The sequence below is a fragment of the Medicago truncatula genome, chromosome 2 (assembly GCF_003473485.1).
Source record: "Medicago truncatula cultivar Jemalong A17 chromosome 2, MtrunA17r5.0-ANR, whole genome shotgun sequence".
Lineage (NCBI taxonomy): Eukaryota > Viridiplantae > Streptophyta > Magnoliopsida > Fabales > Fabaceae > Medicago > Medicago truncatula.
In genome coordinates this window covers 11,446,766-11,473,275 of record NC_053043.1, presented here as the reverse complement: position 1 = coordinate 11,473,275, position 26,510 = coordinate 11,446,766, and the positions used below count along the sequence as shown (strand labels likewise).

The following is a 26,510-nucleotide window of genomic DNA, read 5'->3' as shown; positions in this document are numbered from 1 at the left end:
AAATTCAGTGTGCTTTGTAGAATCAAATTGACAGAGTTTTGGCGCTTTTAAACTTATGTATCTCTCTCTTGAATCTTCAAGTCTTCATTCCTTTATATAGAGGTGTGAAAGAGACGTTGAGATAATCAGCACGTCTAAAGAGTCGTTTGAAATCCTTTGATTATCCACCAGTGATCCTTTGCCTGATTTGGGTGTAGTCCTTTGAAGAATAAACTTCAAATTCATTCCCATCTTGAGTGTACAAATTCTGCAGGCATGGCTGTTGTTTTGTCTTGTAGCGTAGACAGAAAACAGAGTAGTGGAGGTAGTGGTTGTACACTTGTACTTTGTCAACTCTATTAACGAGAGACAAGAGCTCAGTGCTATCCATATATCCGTTGATACCTCCCTTTCAATTCTTTGTTCTTCTTTGATAAGACTGAATTGAGAATCAGCAACTTTGAATCTTCAGTTTGATTAAAGGATCAAAAGTAGCTTCTGGTGAAGATATTGCTTCTGATGAAAACTTTTGCTTCTGATGACTTTCTGCTTCTGATGACTTTTTGCTTCTGATGACGTCATCTCTTCAGGAGCAGTTTAGCTTCAGGAGCAGTTTTCTTCAGATGCTCAGAATTTCTTTTTTCTTTCCATTGTTCTTCCAAGACCTATTGAAATAACTTGAGTAGCCTTTGGTCCTGTACACTTGAACAATTATTAGTAATAACCAATTGACAATTTTTAATACCTTGTTATCATCAAAACTTAATAAGGTTCATTGTGAAACACATTTTGTTCCAACAGAAACTTCCTAGTAGGTCACCCATCCCAAAATTGCTCCAAGTCAAGCACGCTTAACTGTGAAGTTCTTATGGAATAGCTACCGAAAAGAAGATGCATCTTGTTGATATAGGTAGTACCAAACAATTTTTTAAGCATTCCTTCAACCATGTAGTCTCATACCTACACGGCATCAGGATCCTCTCATTCCGATGTGATTCGGTTCCTCTAAAAGTTGTCGGCAACCACTCCCCGCCCTCGTCATCCTTGGATGTTACATGTCCACCAGCTTCCGCTTGCTTCGTCCCCAAACCACACCGTACTGGGAGAGGTCTGCTCTGATACCATAATGTAATGCCCCAGATTTTCATCCAAGACATTAATTAAAATTATTCATTTCTTTAGAAGATATATGACTATATATATTTTTTTTAACAAATTGTTTGAACAAAACTAATAGAAAGATAAAATATTAAAAAAAATCAATAGAAGATTACTCATTAATAATAGAATTTAAAAAAAAATGTTTTAATATTTACAATTACAAATTAACGAAGACCATTATTCTTTTTCATTGAAAACCTCAATTTTCCCCCAGTAAGCGTTTCATCACACATAAAGCTTCATATTTCATCTTTGATACCTACAACATTATATTAATATAAGGGTTAATTTTCTTATCCAAATTGGTTCATACTCAAAGCACAATAAACAATATTCTAAAATAGATAATATAAAATCTTCTCGATCAAAAAGAAATAAAAATACATTCAAGCCATATTTTAAGAAAATAACTCAAATAAAATTATGCATGAGATGCATGCTCTTAAGTACCACATGATTCGGATATAAACGAGCCACAAAGGTTAAGACGAGCCACAAAGGCTAAACAAGCCACAAAGACTATGCAAATGTCATGATAATGAAACAAGCCACAAAGGATATGCATATACTAGGAAAATGCATAATAAAACCCTGCCACTAAGGCAACCACATAATTAAATCTTAAACAAATGACATCTTTTTATTCTCAAACATCACAAAGCATATAAAACATAATAAAAATTGATAACACATTCTCATAAAAAAAATAACATATGGGTCATGATAAAAGTTACCTCTTAATTATATTTTTTTAATTATTTTTCCTTTCAAAAGATAAGAGTTTCTACTACTATTTCATAACACGGTCCTAATATTTAGTAAGAACGTATGGGAAAAAAACTCTTACCCTAGACGTTTTCCTTCCTAGTTGAAACTCACTAACCCGCGAAGAAAATGCAAAAGAGAAGGACAAAAGAGAAACATTTAACTAGATGAGATGTTAGGATGAATGATGAGGGAAGTAAGTGAATATCGGCCCTTATTGTGACATATCCAATAAAACATACCGAGAAATAGGTATTCATGGCCTTGTTAATATGTATGAATTCGAGACTAATAAATAAATAAATGGAATATAATTAGCATTAATTGTGAGATAAGTCAATGGATGTTCAAGACAATAAGACATTTTTATGTTTTTTTGGGTATATTGTATGAAGAAGTGGTGGAAGGAAGAAGACGAAGAAAGAGAAAAAATTAGGCGTTGGTGATTCATTGTAGTATATAATGGACCTGCAATCAAATGATCACAATAATATTAAAAATATTAAACATTAAAAAACAAACAGATAAAACCAAAATGGTAAACGGTAGAAGGTTTATGGGATCAAATTGAAACACTTTATAGTTAAGGGACCAAATTAAAAACTAAAAATAAGTTAAAGGGTATCAAGCCTTTTAAAATTAATGGAGCAGACTATTACAAAATTCAAGCTATTGTTTCCTGGGACCAATGACATGAATGTCATGTCACCATTGTATCTGGCTTGTTTTTGTTTTTGACTTTTGCCTATTAATAAATTACTCATGGACTAGTTTCTTCTCTTTCAATAGTAAAAAAGAAATATATTTTCAGTTATAAAAAAAATAGAAATATACTCTCTTCGTTTCAAAATATAAGCAAAATTTGATCAACATAAGTTGATGTATTTGATACAAATTTTGAATTAAATATATTAATTTTTGTTGATCAATTTTTGTTTATATATTTTAGGACGGTGGGAGTACTTGTTTTTGACTTTTGCATAAATATAAATGCCCATTGATTGTTTCTTCTCTTTCAAAAAATAGTCAAACAAATATACTTGCTATAAAATAATACTACCTTCATCCCTAATTATAAAGACCCTTTTGATAACTTTTTTGTCCCTTTTTATAAGACTAATTTGCTATTTCCAACTACATTAATTATTTCTTTACATACATGTCCCTATTAATTATAAATCTTTTTCTTTAATCAACAATAAATAACATGTTGAAAACATAAACCATCTCTCACTTAAAGGATAAAATTGTAAAAACAATACTAATTACAAACATATTTAATACAAATATCCACTATCTTAATTTCCGTTATTTTTTCAAAAGGGCCCTATAATTAGGGACGGAGGTAGTAAAATAGAAATATACTTCCTCCAATCCCGTTTATAAGCAAAACATTATTTTTTACGTTCACTGAATACTTAATGCATTTGATATATATTATAGACCAAATATTTTAGATATTCAATAAACTTAAAAAAAAAAAATAGTTTTTTCTTATAATCTCTAAAAAAAGTTTTTTGTTTATAAATGTGACTAGAGAGTATTTGTTTTTGTTTTTGACTTTTGGCTTATAATAAATGCCCATTGACTAGTTTCTTCTTGCTCAATAGTCAAAAAGAAATATACTTTTCGTTATAAAAAAAAAAGTTTTTTTAGAAAGTATAAAAAGAATGTTAACTAGTGCCTCCGAGACATTGATTAAGGATTTTAAATGATAACTTTTTATAAAAGTTTGTGTTATAAAGTGTATTGGAAATAGAAAAATTTGATAATTTTAAAGAATAATTACTTGATTTAGAATATTTAAAGAGTGTTTAGAGACTCTTGTTAACAATACCCTAAAAAAAATTAATATATTTTCACCATTTTAGTTACTGCCATTATTTTTTTTCTTCTCAATATTCATCTCTCTTTCTCAAACTTGTGTCATCATCGCAACGGGCTTTTTTTTTATACTGCTATATCTCGTTTTCACTCTCTTCTGGTGAAGCTTTCTTCTTTTTGTGCTATCTTCATGCACTTGGAGAGAGGTTAATAAACAATAAATCAGTATTGCAACTTGTTTAAATGAGTGTTTTGTTTTGCAACGGTGATAATTGATTTTGGTTAAAAGTAAATTAAATATAAAATATTTCATATTTAGATACCTTCACAATATAAGTGATTTGTATGAAGAGAAATTATATTTAAACATCAATTTGATGACAATTTTTGTGATAATTTTCTCTCTCATACTCACATCATTTTTACTTTATCTCTCTATTGTTTTGGTTTCCGTATAATTACTTAATTTTTCTTTGTAAAATATGATTGTCACGTAAGTTGTCAACCAAATTGGTTGTTCAAATAACATTCATTTTGTACGAAATATTTTGTTTGGATATTTTAAGGTATATAAATAAATGACAAGAATTACTTTCCCTACTCTTTTTCATGTCTAATTGATAACCTTTTAATTTAGTTTTTTTTTATTTTTAAGTTAATGGTTAATTCTAGTTCTTGTTAAACAATAATGCAATAGTTTGTAAACTTGATATGTTAAAGTGAATAACTAATACATGCACAACGAGCTGTAAACACATAATTTTCTTTTTGATTAATGTACAAACACATATTCAAAGAGTCATAGATGCAGTGCTAGCTATTCTGCATGTTATTTATTGATAGATTTTAGTCTTTTGGATGAATTTAATTTAACATCCTTTAATGCAGTAACAACTGAAGGCCACGCACTTGCCCTTGATTGCGTGCTCTTTTTTCTTACAATCAGAGTCACAAAAAGGAAAGTCGAGCGGGACGCATACACCCGTGAATGTACGAGATGGAACCTGACAAACCTTTGCTCCAATCACGACACTTTCCTCCTCTGCAAGCATCCAAATACCAAATACAATATTAATTGGATTGCATAATTATATATACAAGAACAACTACATTTTTTTACAAACATAACTATTAAAAGAAGTTTCTAAAGAATGATGTCTTACGTGTAAGGAAGAGAACGAGGAAGAGGAAACACAAGCCTGGTAGTGATTTCTTCTCCATGGTTTAGTGATGAATTATAAATTTAAGGACTCCCTTCACTTTGTTAAATGTGTGTATGTGTGATGACCTTAAGACACATATATATAGCCCCAAGGGGCTTAGCCACTATTCCCTCCATCCCATAATAGAGGATCCATCTTGAAATGTGTAATTTTGATATAACTTATTTTGATCATATTTTTCTACTAATATATAAAGATAAATAATATCATGTAAGATGTCGTTAGATTCGTCTTGATGAGTATTTTCAAACTATCAAATTTTCATAAGTTTTTCTAATATATTATTCAAGATATTTAAACTCAAAATTATGCGTTGGTATGGATAATAAGGTCAACTGTGTCATGTATTATGAGAAGGAGAGAGTAAAAGAGCTATAATGGTTATTTTAATGTTGGTCAAAATTGGTTATGATATGTGGCAAAGTAGTCAAGTAGTGTTTTTCTTGGTAATCAACTAGTTAAATATCTCATTGGTCCCTGTATTTCTTATCATATTTTAGCATTGATTCTTGCACTTTTTTTGTTTGGTATTGGTCCATGCACTTTGTAAAAGTTTTGTTATTTGTTCTTCTGTTAAGTTTAATTAAAAAAAAAAACTAACGATGTGCCACATGGACCAATCATTCTATGTCACGTGGCAAACTAAAGGACAAAAAAATCAACTTTTTTACTACTCTTTTATTAATTATTTTTGATAATATCATTAGTCCCTACACTTTCACTATTGTTTGATATTGGTCCTTGAACCTTAAAAAAAAATCAATGATATTATTATTATTCAGATTATTATTTTTCTTGAGAATAATTATAAAGAATTAAAATAAAATAAATCCCTTTTAAAGATTTTTTACTTTACTTTTTTAAAGAATAAAATAAAATTGAAGCTTTTAAAGAATTATTATTTTAAGGATAATTAAAAATCATTTTTTCATTAAAGAAAACTAATCACGTGGACCAATTATTTTTTAAAAGAGTAATTATAAAAATTATTTTAATTAATTAAAAATCAAAGTTTTTTATTATAATTATTAGAAATAAAATAAAATAAAAAACCTTTTTTATTTTTTAAAAGAATAAAAAAATTAATGCTTTTAAAGAATTATTAAAAAATCATTTTTGTTCATTAAAGAAAACTAATCATGTGGACAAATTATTTTTTAAAAGAATAATTATAAAATCATTTTTGTTCATTTAAAAAGGATTATTTATTTTTTTCTTTATAATTATTCTTAAGAAAAATAACGATCAAAATAATAATAAAATCATTGAAAGTTTTTTTTTTTAAAAGGGTTCAAGAGCAATACTAAAGTGCAGAAATCAATATCAAAATTAGTGAAAGTGCAGGTGATGTGTGGATTAAACAAGTGTATCAAATCGTTTACCAGATAATAAAGTGATAAGTAGAGTATCATATCCACATGAATTGTATTTTCATCCAAATAATTCGCGTTACTTATTTTTAGTTTGACGATAAGATAAAAGAGTTAAAAGTTAGAGATTTGCAAATTTTATCTGTTTGCAACAGAGCAAGTTACTTGTTTTTTGTTGTAGAAAAGTAAACAATTGTTATGATTCTTCGAACCCCCTATTTATTTGTTGGATATTAAATAACAGTAATGTCACGTTTATTTATATTAGATAGACTATACAAGAAATTAAAATGGAAATATACGTTACAGAATAGCTGATGAGGCTATTGATATGAACTTTTGAGAAGAAAGATCCCAGTAATAATACAATTAGCTGCAACTCAATGCAAAAGCAGTGCATATCACAAATCTTAACATTTTTTTTGTGACAAAATGTTTGAAAAATGTATACAAGAAACAGGTGCTAAATACAGTATTGATAAACAACTTGAATTTAATATAAGGTCATGATTCTTCAAATTGCAGCATTCATTTCTTAGAGTCTTACACACTCATGTGGAATAAATCAGCGGTATTTTAAGAATCGAAATCAACCTCTTCATCTTGATTTGAATGCTCCTCTACAACTTAAAACTCTTCTATTTAATAGACCACTCAAACCTTGACTACCAGAGAAGGAATTTTCGGTGCTGTTGTTGTCCATGTTGAGCCAAACTTCTACCGTGGTAGGCCGGCTTTTACCATCAGTGACAAATCGTTTTTCGGCTATCTCTCCAAACTTGGACAATGATTCGAGGCAATGGAGTCCTATAAGATGTGGATCAATGATAAGTATCATCATTAATAAGATATTTATGTTTAGATAGCTTCAATCACCACATTTTTCGATAAATATACAAGAATGACTATATATTTTTTATGTCAAATCAAATGTGTATATATCAAAAGTATGGCCACCGTCCATTGTGAGACCGGAGTTCAGCCGCCTCCCGTCGTGCGGTGAAGGACTCTGCCGCTGGCCGACCACTACCAATCACCATATATGATGGGGTGTCAAATGGGTGAATGGCAAATAGAGGGATCCATTTACAAGAACCGTGTCTTAAAGTTGGTGAATATGTAACATTATGCATCCATTTTTTTTTTTTTACAGACATATAACCATTAATAAAAAGTGTATAAAGAAAAATGCCTTATGTGCAACAAAGAGAACGAGGAAGAGGAAACAAGCCTGCTAGTGATTTCTTCTCCATGGTTTACTGATGAGTTATAAATTTTTATGACTCCCTTCACTTTGTTAAATGTGTGTATCTGTGACCTTAAAACACACATATATAGCCCCAAGGGGCTTGGCTAGCAAGAGCTATCACAATATATCTCTCTTTACAGAAGTGGCTGATGATGCTTTTGATATGAACTTTTGAGAAAAAAGATCCCAGTAAGTAATAATACAGTTGGTTGCTACTCAACGCAAAAGCAGTGCATATTACAAATATTAACATTTTTTTGTGACAATGTTTGAAAAATCCATTACTATGTATACAAGAATGAGATACTAAAAACAGTAGTAATAGTAATAATAAAAAACTTGAATTTAATAAAACGAATAGAAAGAATCTGTAGAGGATAATATAAGGTCATGATTCTTCAAATTGCAGCATTCACTTCTTAGACTCTTACACACTGCTGTGGACTACACCAGTTGTATTTTTAGAATCCAAATCAACCTCTTCATCTTGATTTGAATGCTCCTGTGCAACCTCAACTCTTCCATCATTTAGACCACTCAAAGCTTGACTACCAGAGAAGGAATTTTCTGTGCTATTGTTGTCCCTATTGAGCCAAGCTTCATGCAGCTGCAAGACATACTCCAAGTGCCATAACACCTCTCCCATGGTCGGGCGGCTCTTACCATCATCAGCGAGACATTTTTCAGCTATTTCCCCAAACTTAGACAACGATTCCGGACAATGGTTTCCATTAAGACGTGGATCAATGATTTTTTCAAGTGATCTTTCTTTTTGCCATCTCATTGCCCATTCTGCAAGATTGATTTGATCTTTAGGCAATGTAGGGTTTATCACAGCTCTAGCACAAACAGCTTCGAAAAGAACAACTCCGAAAGAGTAAACATCTGATTTCTCGGTTAATTGTTGTCTTCTGAAGTACTCCGGATCGAGATAGCCAAAACTTCCTTTCACAGCAGTGCTAACATGAGTATGTTCAAAAGCAGGACCGTCTTTTGACAAACCGAAATCAGCCATTTTTGCTACAAAATTCTCGTCTAACAATATATTGGTTGTCTTGACATCCCGGTGAATTATTCCACGGTCGGCTCCTGTGTGAAGGTAGTGAAGTCCCCTTGCAGCACCTATGCACGCTTCAAGACGCTGCTTCCAAGTTAGTGGAGGGAGATCGCTCCCAAATAGATGACTTCTTAGAGTTCCATTTGCCATGTACTCATAAACCAAAATCATTTCACTTTTCTCTTCACAGAAACCAATCAAAGACACAAGATGTCTGTGTCTTAGTTTTGAGAGCATCTCAATTTCTGTCTCAAATTCGGCCAGACCTTGTTCAGATTGTGGATTGGCGCGCTTAATTGCAGCGGGGACACCATCATCAACCTCTCCCTTATACACCTTACCAAAGCCTCCAACTCCGATGACCAAACTGTCGTCGAAATTATTTGTTGCAGCGTTGATTTCTGCCAATGTAAACCGCTTACCAGCTCCTGTTGAGGTGACAGTACCATATAACTTTTGATTTCCTGTTGATCCCTTGGCACCTACAGTGCTGTTTACGGCAGCCCCTCCATAAAGGAATATCGGTCGCCAACCAGGAGAGTTGTTTTTGGTATCACTTGATTCTTTTCTCCTTCTTTTGCAGAAACAGAAAACAAAGACACCGACACATGCAACTATAGCTACAGAAGCAATACCTGCTCCTACACCAATCCAAAGAACTTTTGCTTTTGAACTGCTTCCCGATTTCCCAGCCAAGTCAAATTTCTCCACATAGGCAAGATTCCCGTTTCTGCTAAGCTTAAAAATCTCTAGTCCATTCAAGAGAGCATCAGTTCCCGCAGCACCAGCAGCCGTATCAGGACCTAGTTGAACCCAAAGTGTGTCCATCCTCAATGATGCGGAATCATAATGATCCTGATGATACGCTTTATTCTTCCCTCCTGCTCGAACAAAAACATCAACATTATCCGCAGCTGTTCTGTTGTTTATGTAGATCCTGAATATTCTCTCATTCGACTTATCATACATCAGCTCGCAGAAATGTAACCGGACAACATAATCAAAATCAGGATCTACTTCAAACTTCCATGACATGTTAAATCTTTTGTCCAAGACTTCTGTGTTTGACATTGCCCTTGCAGTTTCATACACAAGGAGAGGAGCCACTGAAGTATCATTCGCAGAAGCATATGTAATATTAGAGCTGCTCTTAATCGCTGCACCGGCGTTTTCAGTGACCATATAGCTAGAATCAACTTCCCAAATTCTCCGAAGATCCGGATCCTGATTGGATTGAATCTCAGGGCCACCAACATTTAACCTATACATAGTCTCCATCCCGTGTCCAGTCAAATTCAAGTTTCCACCGCCAACTTTACCAACCGAACCATCAAAAAGCTCGCCAACAACGGGAACAATCTCAATGGCATTGATGAAGCCAAACGAATTTCCACTTGGAAGAAACTCAATCAAGAGCATACCATCATTGACATCCAGAATATACTCTCTGATCAAAAAGAACGAACTCGAATTCTTTCCAGAATTCTGCAGGTTCACATTCTTTTCAGATATCTTACCCGGAACATTAAACTCCGACAATAGTTTCATACCATTGACAACAACACCAAAAGACGACTCATTCACATTGTGGTCCACAATCTCAAAGGGACATAAATGAAACCTAACAAAATAGTTTCCATGAACATCTTTGATAGTGTAATTCAAAGAAGCTGTGAAAATTCTAGCTGTTTTATAAAGTGGCTCATAGATTGAATTTCCACTTAATCCATCAGTGGAAGCAACAACACCAGGAGAAGAACTAAGGGTAACATTGTTATTAGGTGCCATATCACCAATCCATTTCCTACCATCAACATTCACAGAAGAATTTGAACCACAATTTATAAGAATTGATTTTTGTTGAGCCTCTACATTTTTGCTCACAAACATCAAAATCAACACAAACAATAGTCCCTCCACAATAACCTTCCCCATCATGATTCTTCTTCACCCAACAATCAACTTTTCAACAAAAAGAAGCAAAATTTGAAAAAGGCCAAAAACAAGAACAATCCAATCACATAAACAACATGGTTTCTAAGATTTTTGTACAAAGAAATCAAACTCAATAACCCAAAAGAAAAGGGTTTATGAAAGTTGAAACCTTTAAAAAAAAAAAACTAAGCAAAAAAAACCAACTGGGTCATGTGAATTTTCATTTTCAACATCATAGGACACAAAAAAAAAAGTTGAAAAAAAGAAAACCCACCTCAAATATTTGCTGAAGTCAATGAATCTTCAACAAAAAACACAGAAAGAGAATTTTTTTAACAGATCTGAACTTGGAAGAATCAGTGACAATGCACTGTGATTGACAAAAAAAGACAACAATTTAGACAAACTGTGATAAGGAGAATCAATAGAAAAAACGTAGAAAATCAGAGATGTCACAAAATATGGGCAGTTTGTGAATAAAGAAATAATAACATGGGGTGTGGTTGGAAACAGATTGGAAAAGGTTTTGTTTCATCTTTGTTTGGTTTTGTTTTGTATCTTTTACAACAAGCTAAGAAGCTGACACTATTAAATTGTTGGTTTTTTCTTCTTCTTTTGGTTTAACTGTTCTACTTTATAATAATTGGTAACAGCTGCAGAATTATTTTGATTTGATATTTGTATATAGGTTTCAATTTTTAACATAACATCTATTAACACTTTTTGTAAAAAAATAAATATAATTAATACTCCTCTCAAAAAGAAATAATCCTTTTGAGTTTAATATGTAAATGTGTATGCGGTGCGGTTTTGAGATGTTTGTGGTGCAGTTTGATTTGATTTTGAGGTTAAAAGTAATTTGTATTTAAGATAAAAAGAATATGTGATTTGGTTCGGTTCAGTTGTTTTTTCAAATAAAATCTGAATCAAACCAATGTGATTTGAATTGGATCAATTGGTGTTGCCTTTTTTTAAGACAGTACAATTTTTTGTTTCCAACATTAAATTCAAGTTTAAAAAAACTAAAACACAACAAATTTTCAATAATGTTTCGAACAATATTTTAAATTTTACCCAACAATGTTTCCAATTACATAGACTAAACTAAAATTGTGGACAAAAAATAATCCTATTCTGTAAGAAATACAAAAGACTAAGATTTTATCATTCTCTAAAAGTTCAAATAGCACATAAATACATTTTTTAAAATAAAAAATCAAAGAAGAAACATAATAAGCAAAAAAACATGTCATTTTAGAAAAAAAATTCATTGAATTTCGATAAGTATTGATCTACGTGATATATGTTTAATTAGTGTTTTTCTTATTTTACGGTTTGGTTTGATTCGATTGGTAAAATAAAAATCGTAAACTGAATCAAACTATACGGTTGAGTAAAAAAGTGATCCGAATACATCCGAACCAAATACCCCATTATAATATGTTTATTAAAAAATCAAATTTTTCAAAAATGGAATTTCATAATATTTATATTTCTTTCAAAATATTAATAATAATACTATCTCCTCATAATATTACACATACATTTCTAACCCAAAAAAATGTATTACATATTACATACCCCTTAAGCATAAGTTATAGGCACACTTAAATGAAAGTTTAAAACTTATTTTCTATGACAGTTGTCATTATCTGCTATGTCTATAAGTTTTGATGATTAGCAGTTGAAGTTGTTTTTTCAATAAATAATAATATGTTTTTTTTCCTAAAATAAATAAATAATGTTTTGTCAAATGATAATAATAATATGAAAGCAAGAGCAGGAGGCAGAGATGAATGGGTTGTTCCATTATTAGTGAGGTGGGTCACATGGCTTTGTCCCTTTCTCAAAGGATAAAATAAAATTCACATGTATCATATCATATTACTATAAGTGAAAAAAAAAAACTTCAACTATATAAAAACTTTCTTGAATTTCCTCTCGAAAAAAAACTTTTTAAATTTTGTCAAAATTAACATGGATTGTACACAACAGTAAAAATTATTATGGAACTCTACTTGATTTATTATGATAATTTATTTATTTATTTAAAATTTTAACTAAAATAAAAAATGTCTTAAAGATTGTACTCTTTTATAGCAGTAATTTATAGGGGTGTTCAAAACCGAACCAACCCAATAGAAAAACCGCAAATCAAACCAATCCAAACCAAAACCGCGAAAAACCGCACTTGGTTCGGATGAATTCAGATGACTTTTGCACTGAACCGCGCGGTTCGGTTCGGTTTGCAGTTTGCATCTCAGCAACTGAACCAAACCAAACCGCAAGAATACTGAATATTACTTAAACATGTACTAGCTCAATTGCATAGCCCAAGAATAATCGCTTTTGATTCGATTTTTCCATTGTTGCACCATCAGGTTCGATTCTAATTCCTTTCCATCTCTTTCAATTCATTTCCAGTGATGAATTTGTTTCCTTTACTTCCCAATAATTTGTTTCATGCTTATGTTTCTTCTTATTTTGATATAAGTTTTACCTAATATTTTATCATATAAACATCAAAATAAAATGTCTTATGTTTATTTTGTAACAAGTTGACAATATTAGAGTTAATGAAATATTTTTTTATCTTGCGATAAACCGCACAAAACGAATCAATCCAATCCGCATTGGTTTGGTTTGGATGACTTTTTAAAAATCAACCGAACCAAACCAAACTGCATGTTTTTTTATCTCGCGGTTTGGATGACTTTTATGCTTAAAACCGAACCGCGAACACCCCTAGCAATTTGATTTAGATCTCTTATTTACATAAATATTTGTAAAACTATTTTAAAACAAACAACATAATCTCAACTCTTATCGTTTAAATAGTTGTCCAAACATATTACTCTTTTCTATATCCTCTGAACCATTTCTACACTCCTGTAGTGTATTGACTCCCTCACCATTGCTTTCCCTCACATAAATTTTCTTTTATCTTTCTCTCTCTAGTTATAGTTGTTCCGAAGGTCACCAAAGCTCTTAAATCTGAAATGCATTTGTTGAAAGATTATACTACATAAGTTACATCATAAATCCTTCCCCTAAAAAAAGTTACATCATAATCCTAGTTGAAGTTTTCTTTTGACAATGAAATCCTAGTTGAAGTTAACGATTATGACTTTGATGGTTTTATGTAACAACACGAGAGCTTTGAAGCTGAGAGCAATAAGTATTATATGATTTCAACTTATAAAAAATGATTTATTTCTCATAGGAAATCAAACAAAATCAAACAAAGAGACAATTCTAATCTCTTTATTTATACACAATCTTCTCACTTGTGGACCAACTCTTTCATTCACACATGGCATTGTCCAACCTCCAACACAAGATAAGCATCGTAATTATTTTATTGTTTTCCCAAACTAACCCTACATATCCTATTTTCAATCTTTATAATAAATGAAATAAAACAAAAAACATGTACCACGTACCTTGTCTTATGCTATTCCGTACTTAAATGTACCCCTTCAAGGGTCCTTGTATTTTTGCTTCAAAGTGGGACAATGCCATCACTCAAAAGCTCAAGGATTTATTTTATTTTATTTTAACCTTGACCAGAATCAGTGTTTCTACATATTAGTATTATTTTTATGTTATCATATGTACTTAAATCATGAAAGAATTCAAATTAGTAACCAGGTTGGAATCTGTCGTTAGTATCTAGGTGGATTGGTTCAATGTACTAATCCACATTAGGTTTTTTATCTTCTTTTCATTCCTATAATGCATGCATTTCTTGCTCTTATTATCAAATTTGTGTAAATGGGTTTTTCTTTAAGTTATTTTTAAAATAGACAAAGTTGATACCTAAGGTCAAAAGCCAACAATTTGAGAATTGACAGGTTTGGTTGACAATAAGCAAGTTAGGTAGTGCCGGTGGTAATGGAAGTGTATTATTTAAGGACATAATAGGAATTGGGGAACTAGGTATGCCGGTGGCAATGTTTCTATCTTAGTAGTAGTTTCAAAAACATATTTCATTCAAAAAGCACACACTGGTACAGAAACATTGATGATAACATTTTAAACACAACTCAGTGAAAGCAAAAGCAAACAGCATAAAACTATAGATATAAGTCATTTAAAAAACTCATTTCACATTATAAATAAAAACTAAAAAAAAAAAACTCATTCCAAAAAATTAACATATACAGATGCTATTGCTAGTATAAAAAGAAAAGGAAAAAAAACTATGCATTACAAAGAGTGAAAGCAAATTCATGGTATACTAGAGCCAAACAAACAAGGCTGTCTCCTACTAAGTGTATAAAGCATTTGTGTATGGCAAAAAGGAAGGTGCATTAGCAACTGCTGCATAAGCTCTTGATTCCTTTCGGTTGTTGTTTTCTTCATAATTTGTTTTACGGGGAACGAAAATACCGGCAACAACACATCCCTAGCTGCATGTAACTCATGTGAATAGCTGTACAACTCATCACCTGTATCAATTACAAGATTTAAACATAAAATGGATTAATTTACAAATTACACATACGGCTTCTAAGTTGACAAGGTAATTTAACAGACAAAGACATGGACTAAATAATTTATACAATAGCATTGCCACTGTTTTGCTAAAACAAACTTGGAAAAGAGAACCCAGAAAGGATAGCCTAGTAATGTAAGGCTACTATGATAACATGGTTCATAAAGGGCTCAATTCATAATGAGAAACCAAAAGAATGATGAAAATGAAACTACATGAACTATTAGAGGACTTAGGTGGTTCATTTTTCTTCATAATACCAAATCCCCCTGATTTGGGGGAACTAAAAAAGTGCATTGGAGGAGGATTTTAGAGGACTTAGATAAATTCTTCAAGTCTTTTACATGATGTTATAATACTCAATAAAAAGAAGTATAGATATTAATCATAAGCATTCTCTTGTCATTCTTTAGAAAATTACTCTCTCACATAAGGTGAAAGATTTCTATCTTTTTCCCTCTCTTCCCCCCTAAGTTTGGAGGGGTTTTAGAGGACTTAGATAAATTCTTGAAGTCTTTAGAAAATTCTCTTAATACCGCTATAGAGCTCCCTAATTTACTTTTGATTATTCTCCACATCCAAAAGTTAATCAGGTGCGAGATCGCAGAAATTATTTCCTTGTCAATACTTATGCAGTTTATGAATCCAGAACATGGAAAGTTACAGATTGCACGCAAAGGATGTCTTTCAATTTACCTGGCCAGAACATAAGGGTTAAACAAGTTTTCTAGACTCTCCAGTTAATTCTCTTCTTACAAGCTCCAGAATCTCGATAATCTGCAAAATCAATGACTAATTATTGAAACAGTTCACAACATTTGATTCATGAAAATAAAATCATTTTTTAACCTTCTTCATGAAGACAACTAATTATATATTACAAATTACAAAAAAGAAAGCTGTGTTTTGCTCCGCCACATGTCATCACATCCTTAATTTAATCAACACGTGACATTCTCTCCAAACCCATGTAGCAACACCGTTTACTATTGCTAGTTTTGGATACACACAAGCAGTAAGGAAAATATGCCATTATGGCCTTATCCATCTCGGAAGGCATCCTTAATAAATCTAATTGGACACTCAAAACAGTACAAACTTCCACATGGAACTTCATCAGTAGCTATCTAATGAGACAATTCTTAGCTGAATGGCAGTGTTGAGCAGGTAGGCTAGCTCTACACGGTTCTACTCCGGCAAGTACAGCTATCATAATGTCGCCCTTCCAGGTTGTACAAAGCCACATATCTTATAACATAATTATATTGGATACACATGATTATGATTCATTTCCATGTTCCTTCCATGGGATGACAAATTAGCATTCATTGCAATAACAAAAATTTCATTTCTGGTCCAATTCTACAAAGCTTAGTAATGTAGCAAAAACTAATTAAGTACCATTCAGCTGAAGATACTGATATCAGTGACCCTAGCTGGGTTTGCAATAGAAAATGCAGAAATAACGTTAGAACAAAACATCAGGGCAATTGAAACCCCTGATTGCCACACCACAGTTGATTACATTAGTCATGCCCATTTGTATATGCAATATAGAGCTCCCGACCCTCTACAACCCTTTATAACTCGCACCTTGATGAATAGTTTTCTACTAGAAATGTGCAAACTTCAGGCCTTTTTGGTTTGTGAAGATATTTTCTACTTCAATTTCAATTGATAATAATCACAAAAATGTCAATATTGTAAAATAAACAGGGAAAATGATACAAATAGACTCTTCATAATAATATCACAGCTATTGTCACGATACACACCTCAATTATGTACAAACATTAAAAACATATGCAGAAAGGGAAAGATTCTCACCCCAGGGTAATGCTGCAATATAGGTGAATAATGGTCAAGTGCAACATATATCCTTTCAAGGAGTCTAAGAAGAGTATCTACCTCGTCCCCTAAAAGATCAACCTGAAACTCCAAATAAGTCGAACATATATGGGGTCAATTACTAGACTTAGGTATTATCATAGATAAAAAAAGTAAAATCAAAAGAGTGTTCTCCTAGTGAAGATTGGATATCTTTTTTAATTGGGTAGTAAACCATGTATCTTGGTTCACCAAAATGTTACAGGCAGCGACGCAGCGTAGACCTGGTATGCTTATACATAGGTCATTGATTCGAAATCTTTCTTTTTCTTCTTACAAAAGCACTATTTTTTTGGAACCGTAATGTATCCTCACAATTTGGCCCATTTGAACCAACCATGAGATTAATTATCTGGCCACGACGCATGGCGGATCCAAAAATGATCTTTATTGGGGGAAACAATAGAATGTTTGCATAAGAAAATAGTATAGGTTTTTATATAATACGTAATCTCTCGTAAAAAACTCAACATGCCCAAGTTTTTACAAATTACAATTGTCCTCAATGCATTTTCATATTTTCAAAATGTTATGATTTTTTCATTGTCAATAATATCAAAACTATTTTCTGTGTATGTTAACATTTAGGGTGTCTTCAGTGCTAGATCAGCCATACAAATTAGAAGGGTAAAGAAGTAAATTAGTACGATTTATCCTCCTTTTGTCACATATACATTTACATTCATTTAAAAAAATATCCTATAGGGGCAGATCCAATTTATTCTTACGATTCAACGATTAACAACTGTGATACCACCGGATTTAACCATGACTTTTTTCCTGTGTAGACTCTTAATCGCTAAAGGCCAAGCGAAATCGCAAAACCATGCATTTTTACAATTAAAAATGTGATTTTGACTACCATGGCAGTACCTATATTTTTCTGGGAATAGATAAAAATTTGTAGGAAGAAAAAATCACTTTTGTTGGGGAAATTGTCCCCCACAACTATACATGTACATCCACCTCTTGCCACGTCAGCACGAGGGCCTTTGTGCATCCTCTCCACAAGATTGAGAAATAAACAAGTAATGCATATTTCCCATAGAATAGAAAATGAAAAAAAAAATTATGTGATGTTTCTGGTTACGTACCTCTGCTTCAGCCTTTGCAAGATCAGAACTTTTTGTTTCAAACCTTTGCTTGTAAACCAATCCCATGGTTTTAAGTGCACTGGCTTTGTTCTTGAGGAAACAGAACTCAGAACTCATGCTTTCAAGCCTGTAAAGATGGTTACATATATGACTTGTCATCATTACAATAATATGAAATCGAGTTTAAAATGATAAAATCTGATTTAAAACCGTTTGAATTGATTGATAATTTGATATAAGGATGAACTATGAAGTAAATTGGTTTTTCTTCACAAAATTTTCAGGCTGTTAGTTAACAGAACCAAGTTGAACACAAATATGAAACACGTCAATATTGGAGAGGAAAAAAACAAAAAAAAAACAAACAAACTTAACTCCCAAAATTATCCCTCCAAAAAATTAGAAACACGTCCCAAATAATTCAAAGGTAATGTAATCGTACACCTTATGTACTTGCTGGTTAAAATAAACTTAAACACTTCATTATTGATGGATGGCGACATAAAATGGCATAAAAAACAGAAGAAATCAGAGAAGAAGTAGTTTATCATAAATTCATGAGACGTTAAATTAGAAAAGGATCTTGACAATTATTGCATACCTCATACGATTTCTTGAAATATCTTCATTTACACTAGCTTCTACATCGTTAACCATTGTCAACAATTTACGGATGAGATTAATGGTTGACTCCATTTGTTTCCTGGTTTCTCTCTCTTTTGCCTCAATACACTTCAATGTATCTTGTTGCTTTTTTGTAAGAGCACAAAGCTCTCTTCTTTCTTTATCAACTTCTCTAAGCTCATGCACTTTCTGTTCAAGATTTTGATGTAACTTCAGCATTTGCTCCTTGTATTGTTCGATTTCCTTTGCTGCTGCATCCAGGTTACCCTTAGTAACATCCAACTCTTTACTGTTCTCCAGAATCCAGTTATGTTGATGATCTGTCTTAGTTCTTAAACTGTTGAGCTGTTCAGAGGCAGATTCCATCTTCCGCTTTTCTTGTTCCAAAGCATCTGTCGCCCCTTGTATTAAATTATCCTTTTCTGCCACTATTGTTTTCAACGTAAGTATTTCACATTTTAGTTTATTGTTCTCGACAGCTTCGGATTTTAATGCTTCGTCCGCATCTACCAAAGCTCCTTTGAATATAATTTGATTAATATCCAGTAGCCCTTCAATCATAATTGACTCGATATTTTCTTCTTCTATTTCCAACCCATTAGAAACTTGAGCACTGTCAACAGTATCTTTCAACATTACTTCATATATTTCTTGCATAAAACCATACTTGAGATGCAAGTCTTCAGTAATGAATCTACATTCACTTTCCATATCTTTAAAGAGACATTTATACACGTCTTGAATAACCGAAGCTTCAACATGTGCATCTCCAACATCATCCTCAAGCTTCTGAACAGATTGTAACAAATTTTCCTCAGTCAGTTGTTGCTGTGACAATTTTTCCATAGCAGCAGAAAGCTGAGAAGATAGACTCTTAATTTCCTTATTCTTATCAGTTAGCATGTCCTTCAGTTGATAATTCTCAGATTGTAAGAAATCCAATCTATCTTTGAAACTGCAAAGAGATTCAATGTTCTCGCTGAATTGACGCAATTTCTCATTTCCATCGAGGACTTCATTCAATTTTGAGATGGCATCAGGGATTTTTTTCTTCAACAAATCAAAGTCCTTGTCTTTCTTCAATGAAAAGGAAGAACCTCTTTCTTTCAGATTCAATAGTTCCCGCCTAAGACAAAAGTTTTCTTCGGTCTTCTCTTGCACTTGAGATTCATGGTTTCTTCTCATCTTAGTTATATAAGTAATCAAATCATCTTTAGACATGTCCTTTAGTGAGCCAGAATCCAAACTATCAGGCTTGCTGATCTTTGAATCCTCGTGTTTCCCATTTTCTTCCAAAGTTGAAACCGTCAAAAGGTCTGTTGAAAGCTTCAAGTGGACATGGTCAGCTCTCTTATTATGACACCAATCATCGGTATGCTCCAAGGATCCATGAGAAATAAGCGTCCCAGTTTCGAAAACAGACAGTGTTCTAAAAATTGAATCCAAATCCTGACGCAAACTTGAGATCTCTTTATATTGGTTAAAACTAATTCGACTTTCAGATTCACAAACGTCGCATAATTTTCGTTCAATCTCCTGCTGCAAACTCCGGATACAATTGCGAATTACCTTCCGCTCAATTTCCAAACGAAACTCCTGCTCCTCCTGCCAATCAGAAAGTGTTGTTGCCTTCGATAACTGATCCGTAATTTCTATCCTTCTGGATAAAGAATCCATAGTATCTTTCAGACTTTCAAAAGCTTTATCGACATAAATCCATCTTTCCGGCACATTCTCCTGCAGAATACCACCTAAACCAACCAAATCCGAACCCGAACTAAATCTTCTTGTGGAACTAAGTCCTCTAATTTTATTTATTTCCTTTTTGAGTTGGCTCAACTGCTCATGTATCTCAAATTTAAGACTACCCACAGGCTTCACAACTCTATCTGTCTCCATAACACCGTCTAAAAAATGACGCTTACCACCTTCATGGGTTTCATTACAACGCACTGAAGACCACATCATTTTAGCTTCATCCGAACCAACACATAAACTTCTTAGCTTTTTCTTCAACCCAACAACCTCCGATTCTTTTTGCGCAATTTTCTCAGCCGCCTGTTCCTCAACAGCATTAACCATACCCTTTATAACAGAATCACTCACCATCCTAGAAATAATCAACCGTTCATCAATATCATCAAAAAATGACTCCATTTCCTCAAGTATGTGCTCACCAAGACTCTCATCATCATCCTTAACACCATTCGCAAAAACCTTTTCACCACCATTCATAACAACAAACCCCTCCTTCATCATTTCCACTTCCCTAAACAAGATTCACCAATTTTCAACCATTCAAAACAATCCAAACACAGAACACTGTCATAACAAAAAATAAAACATGAAAATTTAGATATACTTAAACTTAACAAACAGAATCCAGAAAGAAGAAAAAAAAGTTACATAATAAAAATAAACAAAAGGGGCTTGACCCAAATAGCTAAAAATCCAAACTTTAATCATGTTATGGCTTTTTAACAAAAATAAAAATAAAAATCAATGAAACAAAAAGCCTTTTACCTGTTTTTTGGAGTGAAAATGAACACTGGAGCTGAAATTTGTGGGAGGGAGTTGAAAATCAAGATTCTGTGTGAGTTATGTTGAAGCTCCAATGCAGGTTGAAGGTTCAAAAATGGAAAGAGAGAATCTGGAACGGTGAGAAGAATGAAAAAGAATTGGGAGGTGTGAATAGTTGGGAAAGGGGGTGTGAAATAATTAGTGATGCGGTGGTGGCGATTTTAGGGTTTAGCAATAATAATAATAAATGAGAGTGAGAAAAGGATTGTAAACATTGCATCGACAGAGATTTTGGTTAGAGCGGGAGTGAGAGAGAAAGGTATGCAACCATGTACTATACAAAAATACTAAATACAAAAATCTCAAAGCATTGACTTAAAAAATTTGATGATTGTAAGAAAAAAATAACTTATATTATTTTAATGCTTGGAGTTGGTTTTTTGTTGTATGCATAGATCTACAAAGTAGTACGTATTTGTAACAAACAAAAAAAATCTCCAACAAAGTATCCAAGGTTGTTCTTTTATTTACTTACGGTATCCAATGTTGTTTAACACTAATACAACCTTCGATTTGTTCTTTAAATAGGATGTGTGTTTATTAAATTTATTCTTATGAAATACATTCATTGAAATATAAAAATATGAATTTTATTTTAAAGTATTTAAAAGATGTTTAACATTATAATATTCTCAAGAACTTCAAAAGAGATTAATAAGTAGTTAGAATACACACGTACTCCCTTCATCTCTAAATTATAATAGTTTAAAGTTCGTGCAAGATTAGTAAGAAGATGATTAATTGTGTTGATTTTAATTGTAAAATTAATGTCATTTACTTAAATACCTTTATTAATTATAATTAGGCTTAATTGCACTTTTGGACCCTTATCTTTCCAAAAGTTGCGGCTATGGACCCATAACTAATTTAAATACAAAACAACCCCCTATGTTTTGATTCTTTGGCAGTTTTGGACCCCCGATCCATTGTTGACTCGGTCAACGCTGACGTGGCACCCTAAATGAGGTGCTGCGTGTCAAATTTTTTATTTTTTTTTTGCCTTGGGGGTCCAAAACTGCCAAATAATCAAAACATAGAGGGCTGTTTTGTATTTAAATTAGTTAGGGGTCCATAACCGCAACTTTTGGAAAGATAGGGGGTCCAAAAGTGTAATTAAGCCTTATAATTAATAAGGATATAATTAATAGGAAAAAAATAATAAATGTTGCATTGATATTGTAAAATGACAAATATTTTGAAAAAAAAGAAAAAAATGCTAAATATATAATTATTGTGAGACAGATAAAGTAGCAGTAAAAATAAGAAGATTGATAGAGTAAGTCTACGGCCACGTGGAACAACCACATGTAGTAGTAAGTTTGAGTTAGTTATAGGAAAATTCTATGGTGAAATCATAAGAATGACTTTTTTGGTGAAATTAACACTATAACATCAAAAATGTAATGAGTAACATCTCACTATTTGTATAATGACATCAAAAGTTCAGCCCTCATAGTATCATCAATTCATCAGGTTAACAAGACTACATTTAATATAATTTTATCATATCTTGTTCTAAACATAACACCCTACAAAGTGTAACACTTAAGACTATCACATAATATCATCAACTCTATTTGCATGTTAAAGATTTCAACGATAAAATAGTACCTGTAAGTCCAAGATGTTGCAAGCATTACTAGATGAATATACTATTGATCATTAATCAGTAATCAACAATTTAAAAATGAATCAAACATTAAAATTAAAATTAACTTTTTCAAAAAAATCAATTTTCTGACTGCACCGTAGATGCTCCCTTAGTTATATTATCTTTTCTCGTTGATCAATATGTTAATCAAAAGGAGAATGATATTGTTGATTACATAAAAGAATGATTTTGGCGGTGGTTTAAAATGAAAAGAAAAGGGCTTTGAATTAATTTAAGTTGTTTTGGTTGAGAATGATCTTTTTATTTGTTTTTATGATGGTTTGTTTGTCACCACATGGATGGTTGTAGGCATGTCAGCAAAACTTGTATCCACTTGTATTTATTCTCATAACCCACCTTGCTTTGATGGGTTCTCTCTAACCCACTTTGATTTAATGAGTTTTTTTTTTTTTTGCTTTGATTGAGTTTGAATATGATTTTGCATGTTTTTCAATTTCAAAAATACGAGTACGGATGGATAACATTGATAAAAGTATTCATCCCAAACTTGTCTTAAATGTAAAAAACTATTAATTATTGATATGCGACATGTAAGCCTCTAAATGTCACTCTTAGTTTTGATATATTGTTTAACTTTAAATCAATTTGAACATTTTCCTATATTACAACTAGCAAATACATGTGGTGTTTTCCTACCCCCAAATACATTAGATTATTAGGAAAATGGTGGAAATTAATTTCTAGTAGTAAGTTCAATTTTGCGGAAAATTCTGGGTTTGGGTTTGGAGCAGAAAAAGTTGTTTTTTTATTAAAAAAATATATTTCACTGCAAGAATGAAGACGGGTGGGGATACTCAAACACGTCGGAAACATATATGAGATTTAATTTCTCATCTCCATCAGAGATCGAGTAGGTCAATGGATAAATATATCGATTCAGAGACAGAGATGACGAAGGTAAGACTTGTCTCATCCCATTGTCATGCCTAGTTGATTTTATGTTGGAATCTAAAATTTTGTTTATGATTCTTGTATTTTGTATTTGCTCTTGTCACAATTTGTGCTTTGAGGGATTTTATTAATGTAATTTGGGTTTTTTCTATTAAAAAAAAGTGTGTTAAAGAGTAAAAACATGTTTAGCATATAATACAATGATTGAGGATAAGATGAGGTAAAAGGTGATAGTTTGCCTCATTTCATTTCATAACTTGATTTCTTTTTTACATGAAAAAATGATTGAAAATATATTTCAATTTCAAAAATAAATATAAATTATATAAAAAATAAATGAATATCAAATTATAAAAAAATCTATAATTTTTATGAAGTTCTATATTAACTATGAATCACAAAAATTTGATTGAACTAATGATATATTTTTGATCAATTAGTAACTGTTTTTTTAATAAACAAAATGACATTACAAACTAAAAACTTATACACCTAAATAAAAGAGTTAAAGTTCAAACTTTGATCACGGCGTCCGATCAAAGATTTGTGGACAATTAGTAACTAGTTATTATTAGAGAAAGGCTAACAAGAGCATGTGAAAAATTCTTAAAAGCTCTTTAAATGGTAACTTTTTATAAAAATTTGTATAATCAATAAATTAAAAATTGAAATATTTTTTGGTGCCAAAATTGAAATATTTAACCTCTTTATAGGATCCTTTAAAAAAAGGTTTAGTTGCACTTTTGTCCCCCTATCTTTTCAAAAGTTACGATTTTGGCCCCCTAACTAATTAAAATACAAAACAGCCTCTTATGTATTGGATCTTTGGCAGTTTTGGCCCCCATTATCAATCTGATGATCTCCCAAAAAAAAATCAGAACAATCACATACTGTTTACATTATTAAAAGTATAATGATAGTTTCTATTTATATTTCCTCATCAACTCTGTTCCTGAATGCTACAACTAGTTTACCTGTGATTGAAAAATTAGAATGCCACTTTACTTCCTCGTGTTTCTGGTTACAATTCGAATACGAGAGAGATTCAATCGGAGCAAATCCATGGTGGTGATGAAGCAGTGGCAGAAAGCTTCAAGATTTTGGAACAAAGGGTTTTGGAGAGAGAGAATCAGTGTTTTAGAGAGAGATTAGAGGAAGAAGAGGGAGAATCAGATTTTGGAACACGATTTCCTTTCTTTTTATTCTTTCTTTTTTATTTTTTTTAATTATTTGTTGCTTTTTCATTTATTTAATTCTTTAATTTATATGTGGTTTTTTTATTTATTTTTAATTAAAACAATGCACACGTGGCGGCTTTGAAGTGCCACGTCAGCGTTGAACGAGTCAAAATTGGTCTAGTGGGCCAAAACTGCCAAAGATCCAATACATAGGGAGCTGTTTTGTATTTTAATTAGTTAGGGAGCCAAAATCGCAACTTCTTGAAACATAGGGGGCCAAAAATGCAATTAAGCCAAAAAAACCTCTTTATAGGATAATTTTTTATGTTGGAATCCTTTTTTTTAGAAGTATGTTGGAATACTTTTTTAATTTTTGAAAGAAGAATACTTGGAACACTTAATACCCCTTATTGTTATATTATATATTATTATAATAAAAGTGATAGTGGTATGTACTCTCTACTTTAATTTGTTTGTATATGGCTGTTGACTAAGAATGTGATCATATTTGTTCATAGTGATATGTTGGGATCAGATTCTATGAAATAAATATAATTTTTAGAAAAAGCGAAAGTGATAGTTGGCCCAACGGCCATCTAATTCTCCATTATATATTATCATCATTTTCCCTTGATTAGCAAGCAAGTACTGCTACCTCAAAAAAAAAAAAAGTACTAGTATATTCCTTAAAAAAAAGCAAGTAGTGTTATATATTTCCTCTAAAAAAAGTACAGGTCTATATTTAATTAAAAAACAGTTGGCTTAAATTATTTGTCTAAAAAATTTGTCTTTACTTTATTTTGAAAATGACCTACTGACTTTAATAAAACGGATAAACTAAAGAACTTTTTTTAGTAAAGTTTTTATAGAATTTGATTTTCTAACAATTCAAATGAAAATGTCTTCGTTTCTTGATATTTTTGTTTGGATAAAGGAATACAAAATTCATTATTATTATTTATGAGCCGAACTAAGAAAAAAGTTTCAGTTTGATCATTTACAATTTTGTCGCGATCAAATTTAGTCATCGGCAAGAAAAGATTCTATTTACAAGAGACAATTTACTTTTTAGATACATTAAATAATTTATGTATTTGGTTTAGGTTCTTGACTAGATAGATACATTATTCAATGCATCTAAAAAGTCAACTTTCTCTTGTAAATAAGATCGGAGGGAGTATAAGATAGTCTGACATTTTTTTTTTTTTTTTTAAGAATACTATGGAGCATAGACCGCTTATCTTTTCCCAGCCCAAATTTACATAGTTTGATAAAATATAGTCCCTCTATTACAGAAAAAAGACTTAATTATACTTTTGGACCCCTATCATTTCAAAAGTTGCGGTTATGGACCCCTAACTAATTTAAATACAAAACAGCCCCCTATGTTTTGATTCTTTGACAGTTTTGGACTCCTAGACCATTGTTGACTCGGTCAATGTTGACGTGGCACCCTAAGTGAGGTGCCACGTGTCAATTTTTTTTTTCTTTTTTTGCCTTGGGGTCTAAAACTGCCAAAGAAT

The 26,510-nt window shown here is 31.8% G+C and overlaps 2 protein-coding genes across 3 annotated transcripts; both read right to left on the bottom strand.

Annotated features, from left to right (window-relative positions):
- Positions 1 to 6,721: 6,721 nt before the first annotated feature.
- On the bottom strand, positions 6,722 to 11,188 carry LOC11416790 (probable receptor-like protein kinase At1g30570). The gene has a single exon (XM_003594487.4). It carries the CDS (start codon positions 10,564 to 10,566, stop codon positions 7,999 to 8,001), a length of 2,568 nt encoding a protein of 855 aa, XP_003594535.2. The 5' UTR covers positions 10,567 to 11,188; the 3' UTR covers positions 6,722 to 7,998.
- Positions 11,189 to 14,655: 3,467 nt separating this feature from the next.
- LOC11416789 (WPP domain-associated protein) lies at positions 14,656 to 21,534 on the bottom strand. Of its 2 annotated transcripts, none has more exons than XM_013607558.3 (6): positions 21,190 to 21,534; positions 18,644 to 20,988; positions 18,043 to 18,169; positions 16,889 to 16,990; positions 15,758 to 15,838; positions 14,656 to 15,014 (listed from the first exon to the last, which is right to left on the bottom strand). In XM_013607558.3, the coding sequence occupies exons 2-5, from the start codon at positions 20,923 to 20,925 to the stop codon at positions 15,776 to 15,778; spliced, it is 2,574 nt and encodes an 857-aa protein (XP_013463012.1). In that variant the 5' UTR covers positions 20,926 to 20,988; positions 21,190 to 21,534; the 3' UTR covers positions 14,656 to 15,014; positions 15,758 to 15,775. The 2 variants fall into 2 exon arrangements, with proteins under 2 accessions (XP_013463012.1, XP_024632029.1); XM_024776261.2 differs by having other exon boundaries at positions 18,644 to 20,935.
- Between the last annotated feature and the right edge of the window lie 4,976 nt (positions 21,535 to 26,510).

Coding starts and splice junctions, on each gene's coding strand:
- LOC11416789 (XM_013607558.3), bottom strand. CDS start 20,925: ATGATGAAGGAGGGGTTTGTTGTTATGAATGGTGGTGAAAAGGTTTTT. Junction 18,170..18,643: donor ATTTCAAGAAATCGTATGAG/GTATGCAATAAT, acceptor CCATCTTTACAG/GCTTGAAAGCATGAGTTCTG. Junction 16,991..18,042: donor TTGCAAAGGCTGAAGCAGAG/GTACGTAACCAG, acceptor TTGGAGTTTCAG/GTTGATCTTTTAGGGGACGA.
- LOC11416790 (XM_003594487.4), bottom strand. CDS start 10,566: ATGATGGGGAAGGTTATTGTGGAGGGACTATTGTTTGTGTTGATTTTG.